Source organism: Podarcis filfolensis (assembly GCF_964270895.1).
Source record: "Podarcis filfolensis genome assembly, chromosome: 8".
NCBI classification, from domain to species: domain Eukaryota; kingdom Metazoa; phylum Chordata; class Lepidosauria; order Squamata; family Lacertidae; genus Podarcis; species Podarcis filfolensis.
In genome coordinates this window covers 67,463,804-67,489,115 of record NC_139611.1, presented here as the reverse complement: position 1 = coordinate 67,489,115, position 25,312 = coordinate 67,463,804, and the positions used below count along the sequence as shown (strand labels likewise).

The following is a 25,312-nucleotide window of genomic DNA, read 5'->3' as shown; positions in this document are numbered from 1 at the left end:
TTTCAAGGTGATACTACTCATGTACAAAGCCCTGAACGGCTTGGGATCCAAGTACTAAAAGGAGTGCCTTCACTAATATCTACTGGCTCATGCTTTGAGATCAGCAGGCGAGGCCCTGTCCATGGTCCCCTCAAACAAGCACGGCCTACAAGGTGATGACACCAAGCAGGGTCTTCTCGGTGGCAGCAACCCAGTTGCAGAATTCCCTCCCAGTGGATATCTGGTGGTCCCCCAAGCTATTCTCTTTCAGGCTTTGGTACGTACCGCATTTTTCCATGTATAAGACGCCCCCATGTATAAGACAACCCCTATTTTTTGGGACCGCAACAAAAATTGCCCAAAGTTTTTGAGCTTTTTTGGGCGGGGATATGCTGATTTTTAATTTTTAATGTGACCTTCTTTTAGCAAAAGAGAGAAAAATGAATTCTCAAAGGTTCTCTGTGAGGAGGGATTCACTATTAAACCAGGCTGGAAATTGTAGCTCTCTGTGGGGGAATAAGGGTCTCCTAACAAGTCTCAGCACCCTTAACTACAACTCCCAGGATTCTTTGGCAGCAGCCATGATTGTTTATAGTGCTACGGTGCTGCTGTAAATGTACTGACATGGCCCAAGTGAGGATTTCAACCTGGCCTCCCCAAGTCCCTGCCTTTTCACATCAGGTTTGCTTTCAAGTGGTTTTTTCAATCACTGCACACAAGCGCACCAGAGCTTCGGTAAACAACAGTCTCAATGCAAGTATCAAGAGTGCAATTTATCAGTGGAGCCCACATGCACATTGGCAAAACAGAAGAGTGTGGTGGCACTGAAAGCTCCAGCACCACACTACATGGGGCCATCCCAGGTCATCACCAGGGACTGCCTCTAGGTCTCTGGCTTGGGCCCTGAAATCTCAGGGTCTGGGATACTCCTGACTTGACAACCCTGCTGGCAAGCGGTGCAGGTGTTTAGCAACATATGCGATGTGAGTTCTAACTGGGATTCCAGCCAGTAGCCATTCCTCAGCAGTGCCTGATTTATGCACAAACTAAGTACGTTACAGCTTAGGGCCTCAAATTTTGTGGGGCCTCTAAATGCATGTTAAAGAAAAATAAATTGCAAGTTTTACATAATTGGTTAAAAAAAGGGGAAACAGGGAGACTCTGAGACAAGCATTCTCTGTTTTAGTTGGATTGTTCGTTTTTAATTGCATCATTGCCTATGTGCCAGTATATATGCAAATATGAAATACAATCATTTCTATTTTCGTTGTCCTTTCTGTTGGAATACTACACGTTTTGTTTTTGGGGGGGTTGGGGGGGTAACGCTATGCAGCGTTTTAACATGACAGCTTAGGGCTTTGGCGTGCTTTAATCTGTCCCTGAACATCAAAGACCTTATGCCAAAATATGGAATTAAAATATTTTGAATAAGGAAATCACCCGCAATACAAGTCTGCCAATATGTTAGAAAGAGTAGAGTCTGATTTATTAGGAAAGGTGGGACACTGCCCCAGCAACCTTACTCAGCCCTTAGTCAGCTCCCACCTGCCTATCTTCTTGCTTATTCAAGGGATGTTAGATTTCAGCAGGTGTCATGGGGTGCCCCATGCCTGGTCCAAGGAGGAGGATGTTGGGAAGTCCCCAGCAGGAGCTGGGGGACTGTGGTGTGGCTCCCTGAGAAATCAGGGAGGGATGGACACAGAGGTGAGCAAGAGGAACAGGGAGGAGCATTCAGCACTGGAATCACAGTGTCTCATGATGATTGGAGAAGGCTAGTGGAAGCTGGAGAGCTAACCCTGAGCAGAAAGAGTAGCCACCGGCAGAAGCTGATCAGATAAGAGGAAAGCCCCCAGTGCCTCCTTCCCCACCACCACTGTCACCTCAAGCATATCAGCAGGCAAGGAGAGAGGAGCAAAGCCAGCTGAGGGTCTGGCAGCATGTGGATAACAGTGCAACTCCACTGACCGCTGAATGCAGGTGGGGAAATCCTGACTCCACTCTTTACAGCTGCTCGCAGGTGGGCAGACAAGCAACAGACAAGGGGCACGATACCCCCACAACTGTAATTGTTAGGCACAATATGTGCCCAATATTGGGAGGGCAACTTAAGGTGTAGAAGAGCTGGGTGCCCTTGTAACCCAACTTCCCTGGGTGGGTGTTTGGCAGAGGGGTTGTGTAAGGACCGAGGAGCGACAGAAGGTGGTGGAGCCTTGTCAGAGGAGGAGGGAGGTGGAGCCATGTTGGAGGGATGATCGGCAGGTGTCAAAGTCAAGCATAGGAGTGATGCCAAGTCAAGAGCAAAGAGGGGTCAGGAGTGGAAGTAGCATAGAGTCAAGAGGAGAGGAGAGAAAGGCTGCAAGCAGCCAGGTTGAACCGAGGGCTGGGGGTTTTGAACTGTGAATGATATTGGAGGAGCATTCAGTCTGAGAGCACCCCATCCTCCTGTCCATACCTCAGTGCCAAATCCCGACCACAACAAAAGAGAGGAAGATGGGGGCAAAACTAGGCTTTGTTGTCTCTGTCAGTCATTGCCTCTGGCTCCCCCTACTGTTGGGCTCCCTGTCTTCTGCCCTACAAGTCACAATGGACACCAGTCGCCACTGATTAGACAGATCACAGCAACAACACACTACAAGACCTGCCATTACATGTAGGACTGCAGAGATTGAGGTCCAGAGGGAAATTTGCCCATTTGTTCTCTAGTAGAAATTCCTTGTTACCAATACATCACCACAACTGAAGCTCCCAGAAAAACCAAAAGTTCAAGGGGAATATCATAGATTCCAGACATCACTTAAGTTTTTTTTAAAAGGTCTGGGGGTGTGCACAGGCATCAGGGGAAAGCCAAATGTCTTGCATGCAGAAAGGTCCCACTTCACTCTCTGGCATCTCTGTGTAGAACTGGGAAACATTCTTCCCTGAAACCTTGGGAAGCTGTTGCCAGTTATTGTAGATGAGGGATGGGAAACCCGTGGCTCTCCAGACACTGTTGAACTCCAACTCCCATCAGTCCCAGCCAGCACTGCCAATGGTCAGGAATGATGGCAGTTGTAGTCTGTCAACATCTGGAGGGCCACAGGTTCCCCATTCTTCAAGTAGACAATGTTCAGCTAGATGGACCAATGGCATAACTCAGTAAAAAGCAGCCACTTGTGTTTCTAGGTTCCTAGAGCTAGGATAGATGACTAGGAACAACACTGATTGATTCAGAATTAGTAGAAGGGGCATGAATCATGTTCTCCCTGGGATCCATAAATCCTCTCAGCAGTCTTCTGTTTTTCTCATTCCTCATCAGACTTTTGCCTTTGATGTGGACTCATTAGGCAACGGCACGGAGGGAAAATTGATTAGCTCTGCTCTGCAAGGAGAAGGGGGCTTTCCAGCAAGCTCCAAATAACAAACGTAATAAGGACAGAAGCCCTTGCCTTTTCAATGAGTTCAGCATCAGGCTCTTGAAAGGGACGCACACTTGACAGAGTCATTGAGGAGAGGCTCAATTAGTTATCATAACTGACATCAATAGCAGTTGTCTGCTTTCATAAGGAGTCTGGCTTCATTGCCACTGTGAAATACAAAGGTTGTTTATCTCAATAACGAAGGATAAATTCAGATTCCTGGCATCAAAGCAGGGAACCCAAGTGGAACCCAGAACAAATATTGTACTCAGAGAAGGGTGAATCCATCAACTTCGGTTTCTCTTGAGTTTTAATTTTTCTATTCTTAAGTTCCATTCTCCAAAATTCCATATCTGTTTAAGAATTTAAAAAAAATGTCCTTGTGAAAATAATCAAAATTATAATGCAAATTTCCCCTGATATACATAGTTCTGTCTGCAATTTTGCCTAATGTACACAGTTTTGTAAAGCAATGTTGCCAAACACAATGCATTTCTGTGTGCTATTTGCACTAAAATGGGCATTTATATGCACACTTTATCCAAGGAGAAGGAGTTTTGCACAAATTACTTAGCTGAAGAATTACACTGCAAAATTCAGATATCTGAATTTTGAAGGATGGCCATGTTTCAGCTCATATAGTGTCTCTAAAGGTGCAAATTAGGAAAGTTAGCCTCCCAATGCAAAATAAATGTAATTTCACTCCTAATGCTCCTGTTTAGCATTCCAGCCAGCCAGCCATGCCCTTTTTCAGGCTGCTCCATTCCATTCCCTTTGTCTATTCCTCTTTCCTAAGCAAGTCCTGTGTCTCACTGAGCATGCCTAGTTCTGACCGAGCTGTTTTTGGCAGAATTGTGCACAATGGCAGTGAAGATTAACACCTCAACAGTTTTTTAGAGGGTGGGGCTCACCTTTAGCCATGGCAGGTGCACAGCTTCTATCTTTCTTTTTCTAATGCCGCCCCCCTCCCCTCCCCATCATTGCAAAGAGTATCAGCAGCAGCAACTCTACTGGCAAATGAAGCTCAGTTGGGTTGGAACCACTAAATTCCATATATACATACAACTAAAGCTGATTCTTCTCCACCCAAATATCTGAAGTACTGTCACATGGAGCAAGCTTGCCTTCTGCTACATCAAAAGATAGGACCCAAACAGGTGGAGTCAAATGGCAAGAAAGGAAATTCCAACTAAGCTTTAGAATAAAAAAAATTGATTGCAAGAGCTGTTCAATGGTGGAATGGACTGCCTCGGAAGGTGGTGGACTCTCCTTCACAGAAGGCTTTTCAACAGAGGTTGAATGGTCGTCTCACAGAGATTCCTTATACAAATTTAGACAGATGATAGATAGATAGAAATAGATAGATAGATGATGATAGATAGATAGATAGATAGATAGATAGATAGATAGATAGATGATAGATAGATGACAGATGATAGATAGATGATAGATAGATAGATAGATAGATAGATAGATAGATGATAGATAGATAGATGACAGATAGATAGATAGATAGATAGATAGATAGATGATAGATAGATAGATAGATATAGATAGATAGATAGATATAGATAGATAGATAGATGATAGATAGATGATAGATAGATAGATAGATAGATGATAGATATAGATAGATGATAGATAGATGATAGATAGATAGATAGATAGATAGATAGATAGATGATAGATAGATAGATAGATAGATGATAGATAGATATAGATAGATAGATGATAGATAGATAGATAGATAGATAGATAGATATAGATAGATGATAGATGATAGATGATAGATGATAGATGATAGATGATAGATGATAGATGATAGATGATAGATGATAGATAGATGATAGATAGATGATAGATAGATAGATAGATGATAGTTAGTTAGTTAGTTAGTTAGTTAGTTAGTTAGACAGATAGATGATAGAGAGATAGAGATAATTTAGCAGTTATTCCTGTGTTGCAAGGGTTGTGCTAGATGACTCTTAAGGTCCCTTCCAACTCTGTTATGTTACAATTGCTATTTGTTGTCCTCCAATGAGGTTTGGGGAGGCTCAACTGGAATGTAAGATGAGGTTCAGACAGAACACAACACCAGGCTGGATACAAGCTGTGCTCTGAAAAACACTAAGATCTGAAGTTGTTCCAGGAACAAGTAAGCTGCAATAAAGCCCTTTTATAGTAGCATTACCAGGTGCAGCCTAATTCTTAACACCACCCATGCTGCAAAATGCTGCTCTACTTGAAGGGGCTCAGCAGTCTGTAGCAATCTCCTACTGCAACAGAGCAGTGCAGCCTAAGATCTTCCAGGATCTTAAACAGCCAAGTCCTTTAAGCCAGGGGATGGTGGTGTCACATCCTTGAGTTGTGGGGATGGGGGGCACTGACCACACACGTTCATCTTGTAGCCGTGCTTTTGCATACCCGTCCATTCAGATTTGCAGTCGTTGCCTCCATCACCTGCAGAAGAGGAATCTGACTCCTAGTGCCTGTCACTCATGGGATTTTCACTCCTAGGAGGAGACTCTTGTGGGGTTTTTCCCCTCAGGTGCTAAAATAACTTGCTTAGTCTTATGTATTATGCACTTCGACTTGGAATGTGTCTGTGGGTGGCAACACTGTTTTGATGTCCTGCCTCAGGCAGCAGAATGTATTGCACCAGCTGCGATGCTTGTGAACAATTCACTGCTTTATGCTCCCTCCTTTCACTTCCCGGTCTTGCCGTTTAGAGTGTAAGCCTGGCGGGCAGAGCCTGTTGTCTTGTTTTCATTTGTGTACCGCACCTAGTTAATGTAGGTGCTCTGGAAAGGCATAAATTAACAAATAAAGTAAGATTTAGAGGGGCACGTTGCTATACCTTCTGGTGCGCAACAGACCAAGGAAGCCTGGAGCTGAATAATGTTCCTAGGAATCAAAGGCGCCATCCAAGTTCCAAGAAGCTAACATCCTGACATATAAAGAGAAGCACTTGTAGGCAGGCGGGTGGATACAGGGAAGCAGATAAAGACACTGAGAGACAGTGATGCTCTGCATCCAAGCCCTTCAGTAGATCAGCTGCCCTTGATGCTAGTGCAGAAAGTGACTACTAGGCTGGTAAGCAAGAAAGCCCAATGGGACCATGAGCCACCAGTCCTGAAAGCACCACCTTGGCTGGCAGAGAGTTACTAGATCCAGTCCAAGATCTTAGCATATAAAGCCATAAATGGCTTGGAACCTGAGTATCTAAAAGAGCACCTTCCACAGTTCTTTTCTTCCTCCCTCTGGGAAGTACGCCCTATTTATGCAGTGATGCAGGGGAAAAACTGGACCTGCTTGTTTTTGTTGCAGGTACCTATTCCAATGGAGCAGCAGCATGCAGCAAAAGCAAGAAGACCCCCCGTTTTTCTGCAGCTTACTTTTTTCTGTGCATCTCTGTTCCAAAGAGGGAACAGGCATGCTCAGCTAAACAGATCAAGATTTAACCACCCACTGCCAGCTATTATGCAGGGGTTAAATCCTACTGGGAACCCACAATATTAGGGAATTGACTCCCACCCTCCCAGCCCATCAGCTGACATTCTAAGTGGTGTCTGCTGATTGACAGCTGGGCGTGGTTTGAGGAAAATGGCTTTGAAAGGCAAAGTGGACCCCCTGTGGGGTGAGGATTGGCCTGTGGACCAGAGGTTTCCCACCCCTGGACCAGAGTTTATTTTGAACCATAACTCCTGTTTTACACTTAATGACAAACCAGGAATTGGTGGAAGCAAATCCAGGAGCTGCATGCAACACTGTTGTTCCACTAGCACAACAGATTTCCTGTTTTAATTGTTGTAACCTGTCCCAGGACCTTAAGCTGCAGGGCAGGTAAGTTGTTGTGGTTGTGGCTGTTGTGGTGGTGGTGGTGGTGGTGGTGGTGGTGGTTGTGGTTGTGGTTGCTGCTGCTGCTGCTGCTGCTGCTGCTGTTGTTGTTGTTGTTGTTGTTATAAAAGACACTTTAGTTGTGGGGAGGAGGGGTTAGCCAAGAACTGTAGTGGGATACTCAAGAAGTATGAAAGCCAGTGGATAACTAAATTCTAAACCACTCTCTAGCCCAGAAGGTTAGCCTGCATCACAAAGACTGACTTCCTCAATAATTCTGCTTTAATTGGGAATGGGGGGAAGAAATAGGGGAAAACATGGGGAATGAGGGAAAGAAAGATAATAAAAAATATGCATACAAAAACCCGCTTGGTGGCAGGGGGAATAGGAGCTTGCTGAGTCAACTCCCTGTTATTATTCACAAGAATCATTAATGAGAATATTAATGGGAATAATGAATACTATCACTTTGAAAGATGTTATCAACATGATCACTTTCAATTGTTGTGAATCACAGATACTTTGGAAGCACGCCTCCGCAAACACTTGCACAAACGCTGAAGTGTGGGAAATGGAGACACAGCCTAACAAGCGTTAACTAATCAGAGTGGCACATGGGGAAACCGAGACCTGAACTTCATTCGAACTCTCAAGATGTATCTGAAGGCATTCCGACTATCACATTTCAGAAGGGAGCCCATATTGATTTGCGGGTGGTGATCAGAGAGCTGTGTTAAGGCCCTTTGGGCAGGATCCAGCATGAGCAGGGCAACAAGACCCTAAACTGTTCTCAGAACTGAATAGTGAGATGAATATCAAGCATGGGGTTTTTATTCCAGGGCGCCTGGTCAAGAAAGCTGCTGACAGCCGGCTGAGGTCATGGTTGCTGGAGCAGAGGTGAGTAGTTGCCCAAAGCGGGTGAGACAGCAGGACAGGATCAATGCCTGTTCTGCTCTGGGATAAGCTAAAGGTATTATAGCAAATGTTTAAAAAATACCGAAGGTCAAAAGCAAGGTCAAAGCACCACACAGGAACAAGGCTGAGGTATGGAAGTGCTGCAGGACATGAGCACAGAGGACCTGAGGCTATGACCTCATCAATACAAGTTATTGAGTGTTCTCTGCATCTCTGGCAGACTATAAACATCAGTGGTAATAATATACTTGTCCTTCCATCTTGCTTGCTCAATTTCAACCATGACCCACTACCACCACCTCTAACCATCTGTTTAACTGCCCTATATGTATCAGAACTGGGGCTTTTCTTGTGATAGGAGGACTTTGGGGGGGGTGCAGAAGCTCCCAAGATGGCCATCGTCCCTCAGTTATTGAAGCAGCTGTGACTACGAAGTAGAGACAGTAACTGGATTCTGCCTGAGATTAAGAACATAGGAAGACCCAGCTGGTTCAGGCCAAGGGTCCAGCATTTTGTTCTCAACATGGCCAACCAGATGCCTGTGGAAAACCCACAAGCAGGAGGTGAGCACAAAAGCTCCCTCCTCTATTGCGGTTCTCATCAACTCATATTCGAAAGCACTGCTGCCTCTAGCTGTGGAGGCAGAACACAGCCTTCACAGCTAGTAGCCTTTGGTAACCCTCTCCTCCATGAGTTTGTTGAATTCTTTTTTAAAGCCATCTAGGGTGTTGGCCCTCACTGTGAAGGAAGTTCCATAGTTTAACTATTCACTGAATGCAGAAGTACTTTCCTTTCATTTGTTCTGATTCTCCGAGTATTCAACTTCAGTGGATGTCCACAAGTTCTAATGTTATGCGAGGGGGAGGGTTTGTTGTTGTTTTTTTCACTTTTCTGCTTCTGAAATGTTGTCCAGATCAGTTGGGGTCCAACCGCTTCTAGCACCACGCTAGCTTCCCCTGCACCAAACCACAGTTTAGTGTTTATGTGCATGATCAGATCTTGGTGAGGTGGGATATAGTTGGGATTCTGTTGTTGTTTAGTCGTTTAGTCATGTCCAACTCTTTGTGACCCCATGGACCAGAGCACGCCAGGCACTTCTGTCTTCCACTGCCTCCTGCAGTTTGGTCAAACTCATGTTAATAGCTTCGACAACACTGTCCAACCATCTTGTCCTCTGTCGTCCCCTTCTCCTTGTGCCCTCCATCTTTCCCAACATCAGTGTCTTTTCCAGGGAGTCTTCTCTTCTCATGAGGTGGCCAAAGTATTGGAGCCTCAGCTTCAGGATCTGTCCTTCCAGTGAGCACTCAGGGCTGATTTCCTTAAGAATGGATAGGTTTGATCTTCTTGCAGTCCACGGGATTCTAGAGAAGCATTATTCTGGAGGAAAAGTGAACAGCTAAATTTTGAAAGAGGGGGTTGTTGTTTTTTTTGGTCTGTGTTTTAAACCTAGCAGTTCATTCTCGCCAAAAGTAATTTCCACATCTGTTTCTTGTTGTTTTAATTTGCAAAGGAGCGCAATGGTGACAGCGGGGATTTTCAAATTAAAATTGAAGTAATAGAAGATGTTGTTCTTTCAAAACTTTTATTTATTTACAATTTCATGGAAAGCTACGCCCCTCCATGCAAAGCTTTCACCACCCCCACCAAACTAAAACTATGACGAAAGCCGAAGTGGCAGAGGGACATGACTGCACAATTGCATTTTTTAACTGAAATTAAAAACTTACTAACACTTAAATGGCACATATGAAGAATTCTGCTAGTTACATTCTAGAAATGGAATTACTGACCAGATTAAGACTGGGATAGAATTAACCATGATGATCACCCACATGGATAGTTTAAAGGGAGGATTAGAAAAATTCATTGGAGGATCAGACTACCAATGGCTACCATCAACACTGGCTATGTCCCACTCCCACTGTTAGCCAGAGGCAGTATGCCTATCACAAGTGGGAAGGTCACTGTTGCACTCAGGACCAACTTCTCGTGAGCATCCAATTAGCCACCATGGGAACAGGATGCTGGACTGCATGGATCTTTGGCCTGATCCAGCAGCTTTTCTTGCATCCAAATTGTAAGAATCCCAGAACAATCATGGAAGCAAATTAATCCACCTTGCTCATCCCAGCTATAATTGCATATTGTCGATTTTAATTACAGTGCATTGTATTTTTAATACCGTCTTGTTTGTAAGCCACCCAGGGAGTATTTATCAATGGATTGTCCTATAAACTAATAAAACACATACATATCAATCCCAGGGCACTTTTCGGCTCAAAGCCACATAGGAAGAAGTTTGCTCCATAATTTGCAGGCCTACATGAGATGATACAACTGCAGGCTCCACAGTTTACATACCAATCTAACGAGGGACACATTTCAGCTGCGGTGCTGAGAATTACATGGGTGTCCTGCTCATACTGCATGATGCTCAGCGTGGTATACACAGTCTCCTAACCAAGTAGTGGCTACATCCAGAGCCAGTTAGATTAAGAGGTGGGACTATTAGAGCAATCCAAACCCCTGACTAGAAGATGCAAGGATTAATGGAAAGATGCAGCTGTTACAGCAGCCTCAGCCTTGTTGCTTGTGTTGTCCAGGGCTCACATTTTCACTATCCTAGCTCTGCAGCATCTAAGATCGGGCCTATTGCCATCATGTGATGGCAGCAGGTATCTCAGGATCCAGGATAATTTCCATGGCTGCTGGGAGAGACCAAGATGCTGGACTACCTGTAGATGGGTGTTGGGCCTGATCCAGCATGCCTTTTCTTAGGATCTTATACTGGGCACAAAGAAGGGTCAGCCCAGCTATGTATTTCCCTGCCTCTGGATGTTGTGGGAAGAGATTATGGGCCTAAATTAAATTGATGGAAGGAGATCAATACCACATAAGAGGAATTGTTGGTCCACATCTGACATGTGTAGAAGAGCCCCACCCCAAATCCTCAACTCGTGGCCAATGCACTTGGATGGTTTCTCAGGAACAGCACAAGTCGGAGCTGAGAGAGTGCCAGTCTTGAAGCTTCAATCTCCTTTCTAAAGTTCAGTGTTATTTAAATGATCAGTGGCAAACAGACAGCCTGGCACCCCTGGGCCAATGCAAGCAGCCTCGCAAGTGCTTCAGTCAAAGATCAGCTAACAAGGATGTCTGAAAGCATTAATATTGCTGAATATATCCATACAATTAGCGCCACTACAAAAGTTGCCTGTGCTTATAGCTGCCGATACAGCTGTAGTACACCCTGGTGCAGCAACTCAATCCGTGTCAATCACTGCCGGCAACATGGTACAGCGCAGGGGGAATCTCCCTGTGCTCAAGGGCTGCTTCCAGTAAAGACTGGTAATTGTTCGCATCTGAAAAAGGCAATGGTGCTATTACTGTACAGAAGGAATTTCTGCCACTATGGAAAGTTTTTTGCTCTCCACTAGAAGAGAAGAAAGGAGGGTTTTTGATTACAAGTGCTGCAAAAGTTGCACTCTGAATTTGTTTGTCTGAATATGTTCAGCTCCTGAAAACCAGCAGTTATTAATGGCTACCAGCAGAGGTGACCAAACTCTTCCCTAGTCCTCAAATTAAAACCCATCTGCACTATACATTTAAAGCAGCATCATGCCACCAGTCACGGATTCTGCCAAAAATCCAGGAAATTGTATTTATTGAAGGGTGCTGACTGAGTTGTTGTTAGGAGTCCCCCAATTTGAGAACTATAATTAACATAATAAGAAACTGCATTGCACCAAGTTAGGCCATTGGTCCAGTAATGTCAACACTGGCCACCAGCAGCACTCCAGAGTTTCAGACAGGTGACATTCCCAACCATACCTGGAGATGCTCTACCACTGAGCTACAGTCCTTCCCTGAAATCCCAGAGTTCCCTAGGAAGAGGAATTGATTGTTAAACTATTCTGGAAATTATAGCTCTGAGAGGGGAATAGGGTCACCTAAAAACCATCAGTGACCTGGCGTGCTCTGGTCCATGGGGTCGCGCAGAGTCAGACACGACTAAACAACAACTCCTCTCAGCACCCAAATCGCAGTTCCCACAATTCTTTGTGGGGAGCCATGACTGTTTGATACTGCTTGAAATGTACAGACGCCTAACTTGAAAATGACTCAAACTGGGAGATTTTAGATTTCCCTCTCAGTGCAATGCAATGCAATGCAATGCAATCCATTCTGTTTCCTACTATGGCCAACCAGATGCTTTCATGAATCCCACAAGAGAGCACATGAGGCTGCTATGTAGTGTCAACAAATCATATGATGGAGGAACTTTTCATATCATGCACCACTTCTCAATGCCCAATGATTCTTCCAGCAGCTGTACTACTTTTCTGAAACATAGAGAGGTTGGTAACCAGAGACACTAGAGCCATACTGCTGTAATGCTCAGCTTCCCCATGCTCTTTGTAAGGCTGGGGAGCTGTCCAGCAGGGCAGGAGCTGCTCTAGCATGGGAGCTATCTAACCAAAGACCCAGAACTAACATGTGGGACTAGGAGATGAGTTGAATGAAGCACTGCACCACCAACAGCTTGGCAGCAGCTGACCTTGCTCCCTCCATCTCTTTCTGGAGCATCAGTGGGAGACACCTGATGTTCCTTACCATCTCACTTCATTCCACGGAGGGCTCAGAGAAGGAAGGTTTTGTGTTGGCAGGTATACACTGCACCTTCTGATGGTAGCCTTGGACCTGACTCATTTCCAGTGGAACACAGAAAAATGCTTCATGCAGTCAAATGATTTGTTTCCCAGGATCAGTGTTGCCTACTCATGACTCTCAGCAGCTCTCAAAGACCTCTGACTTTGCAGTCACTTGCTAACCTGGTCCACTTTTTAGCTGGAGATGCCAAGAACTGAAGAAGGGAACTTCTGCATGCACAGCATGTGCTCTTCTCTTGAACTATAACCCACCTCATCCCACGGGCATGTGTGAAGCTCAGCAACTGGTAGGCATAAGAACTCAAGAGGACATCTAGCCCCCTAAGTCTGCAAACACTCCAGGTAGTGTCATGACAGTAACATCACAGGTGGGACATCTTCCAGGGCAGTGTGCTGTACCCTTAGGGGGGTGTATTACCCAAGAGAGCACTAAGAGGCAAGGTGTAAATAGCTATCAGACTTTGAAAAGCTGATGTCACTGGATCAAGGTCATTGGTTTTGATAAATTAATTAAACTAAATAATTTTAATTGGATTTTGAATAAACATGGAATTAATTCTTACTGTTTTGAATTTTATTGTATTCTAATCTTCCTTAGTAGAGTTTGCAAACTGCTGTTCTGAATGCTTTTTATAGGGTAGGGGGCAGTGGAGATGAAATTATGGAACAAATGAGTGGTGCCCTGAAAAGGTTTGGGAACTACTGTACCAGGGTGTTGATTTGCGGATGGGTGTTCTGTCAGAGTCCACTGCCTTGTCATGAACCTGGAATGCCCTGGGTGGGATCTCCCTTCTCCAGGATCTCAGACACTTCTGACTGCAGAGTGGTCCCGACAGGGCGTAGGTGGGACACAACACACCCTGTGACTTTGCAGATGGATGAGACAGCATTCTTAACCGCCTCGGACCACCCCACTCCCAGCTCAAGAAAATAAATAGATAAAAAGGCAGCATCCTTGACCTCCAAAGAGCCAATTAGGGCGACCTTGGGATGTTGGATGCTGTCAGTGTAGAGCTTGCTCCCTTTATGCAGCACCGGAGCTGCAAGGCAACATGTCATGTCAAGTGATGCCCTGCACTGTCCACAAGGTCATGGCAGTTCAGTCAGGAACCTCAGAGAGATTTTCCCAGCCTCCTCCTCTCTCGCACACACAGTGCCCCAAGAGAAGAAGAGCAAAGTGACAGGAACAGGGCAAGCCAACTCTGTTCCCAGCATCCTCTCACATGCCTTTGCATCCTCAGCCTCCCTTTGGGATACCCAAAGAGAACAAGATGTCCCTGCAAGGCAAGGGGACAATGCCAGGCACCCTCACTAGAATGATTCAATTCCTGGGTGCCTCTCATTCTGTCCCTGCAGCAGCAGCAGCAGCAGCAGCAGCCGCCCAGCAGTTGTCATGAGGGGAGTGCAGAAAATAATCCCACAGCAATCATCTCTTCCTTTGCTGATCAAATGCAAATCTGCACTTCCATTGAAGTTGGGAGTGGGGAGAGAGAGAGAGAGAGAGACAGCAAGGTGCCAGCACTCTGTGAACTATGTTGGGATCAGTGAACATGTGACAGGGGACTGACCAGAAATAAAATGAAAGAGACAGACAGGGAGAGCAAAGGGGAGATGAAGAAACGAGGTGCGGAGAGACAGGCAATGGTGGGAGGGGACTTCCATGAGTACAGACAAAGGCCCAGACAAGAATACAGAAAACAGAAAGACAGGTGTGTGGCTAGATCCTTAAAAGTGGAAGGAGCATAGCTCAGAGGCAGAGCATCTTCTTTGCAAGCAGATTCAATCCCCTGGAAGCTTCAGGTAGGACTGAGAAGGTCACTTGTCTGAAAGTCTGCCAGTCAGTGCAGACAGTACTGTGCTAGATGGATGTGTGGTCTGATTCAGAATAAGGCAGCATTTTATGTTCCCATTCTGGGGGGAATGGGGTATCTCAGTTGCAGAACAGCTACTTTCCATGCAGAAGGTCCCTGCTGCAATCCCTTGGCATCTCCAGATAGGGCTGAAAGTGCCACCTGTCTTAAAGCCTGGAGAGCTGCTGCCAGTCAGTGTAGGCAATACTGCGCAAGGTGGACCAATACTCTGACTCAGTAAAGAGCTAAGTTCCTATACAGTTACTTCACACTGGGGGGTAGCCCTTTCATCTGAATTTTTTTGGGGGGCTGGCCCCCCACCTCCTCTACTTGGTGCCCCTGTTGTTAAACTACTCTGGAAATAAAGCCATCTCTACCCAGCCCCTCTCCTCCTATAGAAGGGAGCAGGGAATCCTGAGCCATGACAATTGGCCATCATTCTCATCAATTGGCCTTCTTGGCAGTGGCACCCTCCCATCAGTTATCAAGGAGATAAAGCACTAAACAACTTGTAGAAGACACCTGAAGGCAGCCCTGTATCATGAGGTTTTTAATGTTTGATATTTTATTATGTTTTTATGTGCTGGAAGCCACCCAGAGTGGCTGGAGAAACCCAGCCAGATGGGTGGGGTATAAATAATAAAATTATTTTCATTATTGACTGCTCCAAATATGACTCAATAGTCCAAACTAAGCAGGCAGGCAGAACATTTGTTCTCTCAGTGCAGACTTCCTGAAGCTGGTGCTTTCCAGATGTTGTGGATTCCAAATTCCCACCATCCCTGACTATTGGCCATGCTGAAGTGGCTGATGGGAGTTGTAGTCCAAAACATTGGGTAGGGAGACCAGGCTGAAGAACCTTAGGAACCTGCCTAATACAAAGTCAGACCACTGGTTCATCTAGTTCAGTCCTGTCTACACTGGCTGGCAGCAAATCTACAGGGTTTCAGGCAAGCCCTGTCCTACATGGAGATGCAAGAGACTGAATGTGGGACTTTGTGCGTGCAACACAGATGTTCTACGCTTGAGCTCCAGCTCCAGCTATCAGGGCACAAGCTTTGCTAGAAAAACTTTGCTAGGTCTGGGTCATGTTTGCTAACTAGGGAACATTGAGGGGAGGCAGTGGCCTGGATCTGAATTTGGAACAAAGGGACAGAGATCAAGAGCAGAAAGCACTGCTAATGAAGCCTGAATCACTAACAAGCTCAACTTGGGAATTCCCAGCTGAGACACCTGGAACAATTCGGGTCATGCCTCCACTATGGCAATCCAGTTAGTGGTGCCTCGAGTCATCTCTAGAGAGAGAAAGAGAGAGACGGGATTTGCATCAACAGAGCCAGCAGCCTGCTTGAAAGGCTTAGGGAACAATACAGCAGAGCAAATGCTGCAGGAGGTCGTTGCCGAAAAAGAAAAGGGGAAAGTCAATCAGAGGCAGAGCCATGCACTTCAACTGGCACTGTTTGCGGCAGTTAATGTTCCAGAGCCCCCTCTGCCCATTTTTTTCCCATCGCGTGCAGCAAACAGTTTCCCCAAGTTCCCGCTGACATGGCTTCCCCTACTGAGGGCACTTTTCTCTTAAAAGGAATCATAATGCACAGCCCAGGGAGACAAGAGAGCGTGCCTATCATAATCAACTCAAGAGACACTATTATTAACCACCAGAGCACACACTTCCTGTAGCTGCAGAGACTCAGACATCCGCGAGTTGCAAATTCAGTGTCTAGGTTAGAAGGGCTCGAAGGTTTCCTTTCCTTTCTTTTTTTCAGTGGTGGAAATTAGTTCCATTTCCCATCTTTGTCACTGACAAGTTTCTCACCCAAGGCTGAAGATTGGTGTAGCATTTTAAGAGAGGTAAAGGAGGTCAGACACCTTGCGCTGTTGCTGCCTTCCAAGCACAGACTTTCTTCGTCTTCTTTTCTGTTCCAATGAGAACTCAGGGAAGAGGGAAACAGTTCTGCAGGTTTTCAGCATGGCAGATGTGGGGATCCTTTGTTCCACCACGCTGGCCATGCTCGCTGGGGCTGACGGCAGTTGTAGTTCAGCAAAATGCCAAGGACCAAAGGTTTCCCACACCTGCTGCATGGCAAGAAGCAGACATCGCTGGACTGGGATCAGAGGGAGAAGATGATGTCAGAGGTGGACCATAGGCACCTGGGTGAAGTGCCATGAGCTCTGAGGCAAAACCAGTAGTCAGGATTGAGGAATAAGTCAGAACCATAGAGAAAACCAGGAGGCAGGGAAGGAAATCAGAAGTCAGGCTCATGGAATATCACACACATACACACACACACACACACACGGAAACACCAGAGTTTAAGAAGACACTGTTGTGCAAGTAAAGAAGTAAGGAAACCCATCTACACCCCTTCCTGTCCAGAAGGATACAATGGCGAGCCTAGTGGATGGAGTCAGAACAGGGGCTGAGAACACTGAAAAGCTGCAACCTGCAGTTTGGAGGGTTACCCAGATGGATGCGCTGCACAAAAATCCAGCAGTTCCTGAATAATGGAGAGAGCAGGTAAGGGAACAAGTAGCAGTGGCACAGAGGAGGAGGAGGAGGAGCAATTGATACCATCCAGCAGCAATTTCAGGAAGGGTCATAACTCAGTAGCAGAGAACCTGCTTTGAATGCAAAACAGCCCAGATCTAATCCTGGGTATCTCCTGTTGGGATAATTAGATAGCAGATGATGGATAAAGCCCCTGGGAATTGCTACCAGCAAGAATAGACAATTCTGGGTTAAATGGAGAAGTATCATCCAGCATAAAGCAGCTGTCTGTGTTTGTATGACCTTCATTGGTGTCGGAGCCGGGCAGTGGGCAACAGTCTGAGGTGAGCCAGAAACCAGAAGCCATGGGACAACGAAGTAGTCAGGGGCAAAGAGCAAGTCCAAAGCAAAAGAGCCAGGCTTAAGGAACAAGCTCAAACAAAGGTCAGGACCAATGGACAAACAAAGGGTGAAGGGAAAGCAGTAGTGCAGTGGTAGGGCATCTGCTTTGCATATAGAAGGTCCCAGGTTCAACCCCTGGCCTCTCCAGGTTGTCTGAAACTCTGGAGAGCTGTAGCCAAGCGCCGTAGACAACACAGAGCTGGATGGATCAATGGTCTGTTTTGGTATAAGGTAGCTTCCTCAAGGCAGCCCCACATGCTCCTACAATCCTGGAGTATTAGTAGTAGTTTACAAAAGAGCCTTTTAAACATCCCTACATGCCACCTTATTTCCCCAAAGACAGATAATTAAATAAGGAATAATAAGGGAAGAGGGTAGAGAAAGGGAGGGGAAAATAAAGATGAAGAAAGAACAGGAGAGGGAGAGGGAAGGACAAAGAAAACATACCAGATGGTCTGTAATAATGCTTTCTTTTAATGCTGCATATATTTGCACAAAATGTGCCCATATTTCTTTACACCTCTCTTCCATACCTAGATTTTTATATGCTACTCTCTCCTTGTCTTCCAGGTCCACTAAATCTAAGATCCGGGTAATCTAATGTCTGGTTGAGTTTTGTCTTTCCATTGATGTAATGCCTGTGTTTAAGCAACCAATGCTGCTCTTTTGATTCAAGCCTATTAGAAGATTCTTCACGTCCTTGTACTCTCAGCATATAGAACGAAGTACTATCCTATTATGCTGTGGCCCTGGGACTCACAGGGCGGTTGTAGTAATAAACAGGCCAAATCAGTGCAGATAAGCAGGTCAGAGCAAAAGGCGTGGGAAAATCAGGTCAGGCAAAGATCAACAAGTCCAGGCAGGTATCTCTAAACAGATCAGGACCCTGGATAGCTCTCGGCATGCCTTACTGGATGAGTTTTAGGAGATGATGTCTCAGCCAAAAGCTGGAAGCGGCTGAAGCCTAATGCAGCCTGGCAAAGCCTAAACTGCACTTGGCTCCATCTACTTGAGGGGGTGGAAGTGCCAGTATAAAAGACATGTGTACAGTTCTGCAGGCACTGACTTCTATGCTGTGAAAGAGATGGGAATATTATCAGGGGGTCATCCTTCTACTCGGAAGAAATTGGGGGAGCTATGCCCTTAGAGCAAGAGAGGGATAATGAGGGTCTCCCCACTAAATGGAGCAACCCTTTAGGAGGTACTAGTTCTTGGGAGGAAAGCATATTATTTCTGAAGCTCCCTCCCTTGCCCATTCAGATTTAAACATGAATACTCTTGGCCATAAATTATAGACCATGGGCACCAGTGGCTGATAAACCACTTCATCCCCAGCCTTTTATTAATCCAACCTGCTGCCAACAAGCTGTGACTGTTCCTTTACTCGGTTTCTGAAGCAATGATCATTTATCAGTTTAACGTGGCCCCTGTTGGTGAACACAACTGTAAATCTGGATCACAAGAGCCGGCTTCTGTCGGAAAGATTCTCTCTCTTTCCCTTTGCTGTCTCAGGTTAGTCGTTAACACTTGCCTAATTGCAGGCATCAGTGACAGTAAACACATCCAGCTTGGAGACAGCCAAGGACTTAAGGAACTTCATAATACCTTCCCAGGTAGACAGACGGACAGGTACTTAAATAGCTTCCTTGAGCCTCAAACAAAGAACATCCCTACTGTCAGCTTCCAGACTAAGCCACTTTTGTGAACCACAACACTTGTAAAATGCAAAGTGACTCAGCTATTGATTCTCAAAGTGCCAAGGAGGAAGAACACACAAGCTGCTGTCTGAGCCTCCTCTTGACCAGGCCAGCAGACTGAATAGCAACTAGCCACAGCCATGCCTATTCAGTGCAACATAGGGGACTGCAGCATATAAAAAAACACCTGCTAGCACATTTGCAAAGCTAAGCAGCATCCAGTAAGGTTTCAAATTGGATGGGGGACCATGTATTGAGATTCCTGCATTGCCCATCAGGATCCCTTCCAACTCTACAATTCCATTATTTTATCTGTGAATGAGCCATAAGATATGATGGACTGTACACACTCCCTTTCTCATCCTGACCCTTTAACTCTTCCAGACTTCTCTCTGCCTGCCCCACCTCTCTTGATGCCATACTCTGGTAGACCTTGGCAAGTAGCATTTCTTTGGCCATTATTTGGAGCAATCCAAATTCAGATAGCTATGCTGAGTTTAAAGATCTTAGAATTCCAGTTTAGTTACAAAGGCAGTTGCCTCATAACAGGTGAAACTATTTGCTCATCTAGCATATTACTGTCTACTCTGACTGGCAGCAGCCTGCCAAGAGCAGAGCAGAACAAGTATCTTTACCTTTACCTGACCCTTTTAACTGGAGATGTGGGGGATCAAACTTGGGTGCACTACCACTGAATTACTGTCCCCACTCCCTCAGTCTGAAGGTCCATTGACCATCTTCATTAAATTAAACTATGCAGGTGTTGGCGACATGCCTTGGACTTTCCAGTGATCACTTGTTAAGTCCACATCACCAAAGCCATTTTGGAAATTTTCCATGGACACGGGCTTTTGGATGGATAACGCTTGACACTTATGCATAGCATTGCTAGATCAATGTACAAACTGCTATTGCCTCGAGCCTTTTGCTTTTGTTATGGTCTCAGCCACAAACACCTAAAACAAAGCTGCAGTCCTGCCCCTTCTTTTCTTCAGGCTGCATCTGGCTGGCAGCTTTGCAAGTTGCTGATTTTAGCAGCTAAGAGCGCAGGAAGCAGAGCCGCACAGAAAAAAGAAATCAACTCGTAGGCATGAGGTTTGGAATTACAATATTTTGTGCAGGTGAAGGACTGTAGCTCAGCAACAGAGCATCTACCTTGTATTAGGAAGTCTCAGGTTCAACCCACAGCATCTTCAGGTAGGATGGAGAATATCCTCTATCTGAAACCCTGGAGAGATGCTGCCAGTCAGATCGTCATTACTCAGGTAGATAGATGAACCACTTGTCTGACTCAGTATAAGGCAGCTTCTAATGTGTCTGTGTTTTGAGGGAAGAGCCATAGTTCAGTGAGAGGGCATCTGATTTGCATGAGGAAGGTCCAGGTTTCAACCCACAGCATTTCCAGGTAGATCTGGGGAAGGCTCCTGGTCTGTGTAGATTACGCTGCCAGTCAGGGTAGACTATAGCAAGTGACACAGAACAATAACCTAACTGTGTATGTAGTAGCTTCTTATGTTCTGATCCCGTGGGCAAGAATGAATCCTACCCTATAAGCAAATCATCACTGCTCTGTTGTAGAAGATGCATTTGGGGTGGTATGGCAACTGGTTTTCATGGTACAAGGAAGCTCAATGAAAACCAAGATAATGAAAGCTCCTACCTGCACACTTTGTCCTGCTGATGAGGGGAGGCCCAGGTTTGCCAGTCCCTCCATCCCCTGGCCGGGTAAGCAGGACACTGATCTCATATTCCGTGTCTGGATCCAAGTGCCACAACTTGTAGGTCTGCATGTTCACGGCATGAACCTCCGACCACGGCCCAGAGGTCATTCGGTACTCAATTTCCTTCCTTACAATGGGGCCATCTCCGATGATGGAATTGGTGTTGAGCTGGATGATCAGGTACGTCGAGCCTGCTCTCAGCAGCTGCGGGGGTGCAATGGGCGTAGGGGGCTCTGTCCAAAAGGAGAGAGAAGTTGTTACTAGAAGAGACCATCACACCAGCTTCAGGTGGTTATCAATAAGAAAGTGGCTTACTAGGACCGCCTGTCCCCATATGAACTGACCCAGACACTACAATCATCATCTGAGACACTTCTTTGTGTGCCTCCTCCATGAAGGGCTTGGCAAAAGGAGAACAGGGCCTTTTCTGTGGTGGGTCCTCACTTGTGGAATGCTGTCCCCAGGGAGGACAAAAACATTCCTCTTCTCCTAGGCCTTTGGATAATTAAACAATCTATGGCCTTTTGAACCGGGGAGATGAGGGGTTCTTTCTGTTTGCTACCATGGAATGTGTGTTTGTGTTTTGATATTCTAAACTGCCTCGTGATCCTCAGGTAAAGGGCAGTATAAAAATTTAATTAATAAATAACAATAAAGACAAGGGACCATAACTTTGCATGTGGTAAGAAACAGCAGGAATCGCCTCTGGTGGTTGGAAAGAGGTTCCCATTGTTCCTTATCTTCTCAAAAGCAGCAATGGAGGTGAAACCTCAAGGTTTGTGTGGTTCTACAATTGAGCCATTGATCCCTGGCCTTCTATGATTCTGTATCAATAATGTACCAGTGGTTGGACAAGATGGCTTTCAAGGTCTCTTCCAATCGAAAATTCTATGCTCCCCATAATGGCTCAGTCTAAGCAGAATCAAAGTGGCATGGAGCTCATTGTATACCTCTTCTGTTGCCCTCTACGCGTGCCCCCCCCAACCCTCCAAAAAAAGTTCAGCAATGTCAAAGCAAATGGGTACACTTAAGGTGCCGCAGTGTTCCATCTAAAATAATTGACACTCAGCTGCACCTGTCAAAATAAATGAACAAAGGACATGCGGCAAAGGCAGATTATTTGCTTTCCCTCCCCCTCCTCTAATAGTTTGTGTTCACTGGCTTGCGAAATCCACCCATCACCGAGAGTTTGGGAGGGTTTCTTTGCTACGTGTGCACAGCAGCCAAGACTCTGCAGTGTCACGCCTGTCTGTTCCCAGCTTCAAAGCACTTTTCTCAGAGCTTTGGTTCAGTGACACAAGACATGAGTTGCAGGGCTTGGCAAAACCAGCATCCGCTGCTGAATTGGAGTCAAATCCTCCCCTGGTTCTTTGCTTTCCAGGTCTGTCTTCTAAGCCCTAAGCCAAAGTCAACCCTCCTGACAGTCACTGCTGCATACCTTTCACAATCAGTTCTGCAAAGTTGGAGACGCCAGAGCCCCTGCCAGACTGGGTAACGCAACGGTAAAAGTCCTGGTCTCTGTTGGAAACTTTATCCAGTTGAAAGGAAGCCAGGAATCTCCGGTGGCTGATGTGTTTCACGGAAGCTGCCGGGACAATTGCTCCATTCTGCCTCTGCCATCCAAAAAACAAGAATAAATGGCTTCATCAGGAAGAAGTCATTGGATTCTCTTACGTTCCTTGCGGAGCTAAGATCTCATTGGCTCTCACACACAGTTCCTTTTACTCCATGTGCCTCCCATGCCTTCCTATTATGTGCCCAATGCTGTGGTTTCTCTACTTGCCTACAAGGTCACACATGGGAAGTACATCTTAATCTAGGATGCAACAACATTTTCATGGGTGATCACTTTCAGCATGAAAAGGGGAGTTTTGGAGGGTGGCATCAAAGTCTTCTCCAATCTCCCCCTCAAGCTTTTTCATTTCCCCCCCGTTTGTGCAATTTCTCTCATTTCCCCACCCTTTAAAAAAGAGTTATTCTTGGTGGATGCATGTTAACCAGTTGGGGATCATGCAGGGAATATACAGATCTCAACATTGCCAATCAAATTTGTCACAAAGCCAAACCAGAATGGGGGGAATGCTTTCTCCTCTAACTCCGAATAGGCTCTTCATTCTCAAACTCCACCAAACTATCACCCAAACAGAGGGATATATTTGCATGTCAAGACCCCGAGGCTACCCACCCCCCTTGATGAATAAGCCACAAGGACACAGTATATTAGGTTAATGGTTATTGGGCAAATTTAGGCCACAACCTTATTGGTTACAGAATGTGAGCTGTATTGGCTTAGGCACTGGAATTGACCCAACTATATCTGACTCCTGCCTGCCATGCAGGGAGTCCTGTAAGGCTCAACCACCAATAGGGGGAGCACTGTTGATGCAAACCAACTCGAGCTCCCCCAGGGTTTCCAATGGGGTCGTGGCATGGCCCTAGCCCCTCCCCAGGCTTCGGACAAGATCCACACCCTGGATTCCTTTAACAGAATACCCTTAAGATTGGAGGGTCAGGTGATGGCCACACCTCCCCTCCCCCAAACCAAGTTCTACCAATGCCTAACTGCCACTTGAGCCAAAGGTTCACCGCCAATACCCTCACATACATGCAACCAATCTTTTACGTCCTCTGTAATATCAGCCAACCAAACATCGTTTTCCCAGTCAGAAAGATGTATGCCATCAACTCCTCCCCACCTGGAAGTGGAGCAGATTTCACACACTCAAACCCACACACTCCTTTCACTTCAGTCCTATCGCAATCCTAGTCTTTCACAGACCCTCACTTTATGACATATTGTTCATTGCACTAGAATGCTTATTTCTTTGTGGAATGGTACAAGCTAAACATGGAGGCAAAGCGTGTCTGGGCGAGGTAAAAAGAAGCATCTCTCTTCCTCTCAAGCAAATAACATTTCCTGCATGCCTAAAACTGGTTGTTTGGGCTTCGAGAAATTGTTTACCTAACAGCCATCCTTCTGTCCAAGCTGAAAGATGGTCAGCTCACAGATGATAGGAAGAAGTTTGCCATTGAAGTACAACTGGATGGCAAGCCAAATTCTTACCTAACTCTGATTCTCTCCCAGGATTAATGGGCACATGCTATAGGTAAAGGGTCCCCTGACCATTAAGTCCAGTCGTGACCGACTCTGGGGTTGCGGCGCTCATCTCGCTTTATTGGCCAAGGGAGCTGGTATACAGCTTCCAGGTCATGTGGCCAGCATGACTAAGCCGCTTCTGGCGAACCAGAGCAGTACACGGAAATGCCATTTACCTTCCCGCCGGAGCGGTACCTATTTATCTACTTGCACTTTGACGTGCTTTCGAACTGCTAGGTTGGCAGGAGCTGGAACCGAGCAACGGGAGCTCACCCCGCCGCGGGGATTCGAACCGCCGACCTTCTGATCGGCAAGTCCTAGGCTCTGTGGTTTTATCAACCATACGGCACCAGGAACTAACAGGACAGAGAAATCCCAGGTTGTTCTTGGGCAGTAATCTTGGTAACCTCCAACCCCACTTACCTGCATAAGGAACCTCTCTGCTTCAGAAGCCTTGCCGGAAGCAACACACTGGAAGGTGGCGTTCTGACCGGCATTCACCTCCACATCACCCAGGCGGGAAAAATGAGGTGCTTTAGCTGCCAAAATATGCAATGAGAAATAAACCCATAGAAATCCCTGGAACTGAATGTCCTTCTCCCTTCCTCCCCTCCCCTCCTCTCATACACACATTATATAGCTGCATGCTATGCAGAAGGTCCCAAGTTGAACCCACAGAATTACAAAGCGGCACTGGGGGGAGACTCCTGCCTGAAATCCTGGGGAGTTGCTACCAGTCGATGTGGACAGTACTGAGCTAAATGGACCAATAATGTGACTCAGTATAAGCCGCCTTCCTATGTTCCTTAGATCCAGCTGCAGTCCAGTCAGCTACAGTGCATGGAATTTGGAGAGGATCCTATCTTGCCCTTCAGCTCAGGCAGCAAAATGTCTTGAGGTGGGCCTTCTCAGTCTTCCTCTGTATTATGGGCATAGCTATCCTGGCCAAATTTACAGGGCTGTGGTGAGGAATGTGGAGAGCACTGGTAGAGTTGAGATAAAATTGCCTCAACAAATGATATATCATGATGTCGGAAATAAGGATGGCACTCTGTTAGAGGCATTGGCTGGTTTCACAGTTTCCCCCATGCTGTGATTTCTGCATAACACACACACACGCGCGCACACACACACACACACACACACACAATATATTGCCAGGTCAGAAATTATGAAACCAACATCACAATATGGACTTCAAACCAGTTTTGGGTGATATATCAACTAGCCCTAACACACATCATGATTTGTGGTATATTGACAG

At 45.9% G+C, this 25,312-nt stretch overlaps 1 protein-coding gene across 10 annotated transcripts in view; it reads right to left on the bottom strand.

The window, feature by feature from the left end:
- Positions 1-25,312, bottom strand: part of PTPRU (protein tyrosine phosphatase receptor type U) — a 363,596-nt gene that overhangs the window by 152,046 nt on the left and 186,238 nt on the right. For all 10 annotated transcript variants that reach the window (XM_083626763.1, XM_083626762.1, XM_083626766.1 and 7 more), the window contains exons 5-7: positions 24,472-24,587; positions 22,390-22,564; positions 20,891-21,184 (exon numbers count right to left, since the gene is read on the bottom strand). In XM_083626763.1, the coding sequence (XP_083482889.1) occupies positions 20,891-21,184; positions 22,390-22,564; positions 24,472-24,587 (585 nt within the window). The remainder of the gene's footprint in view (positions 1-20,890; positions 21,185-22,389; positions 22,565-24,471; positions 24,588-25,312) is intronic.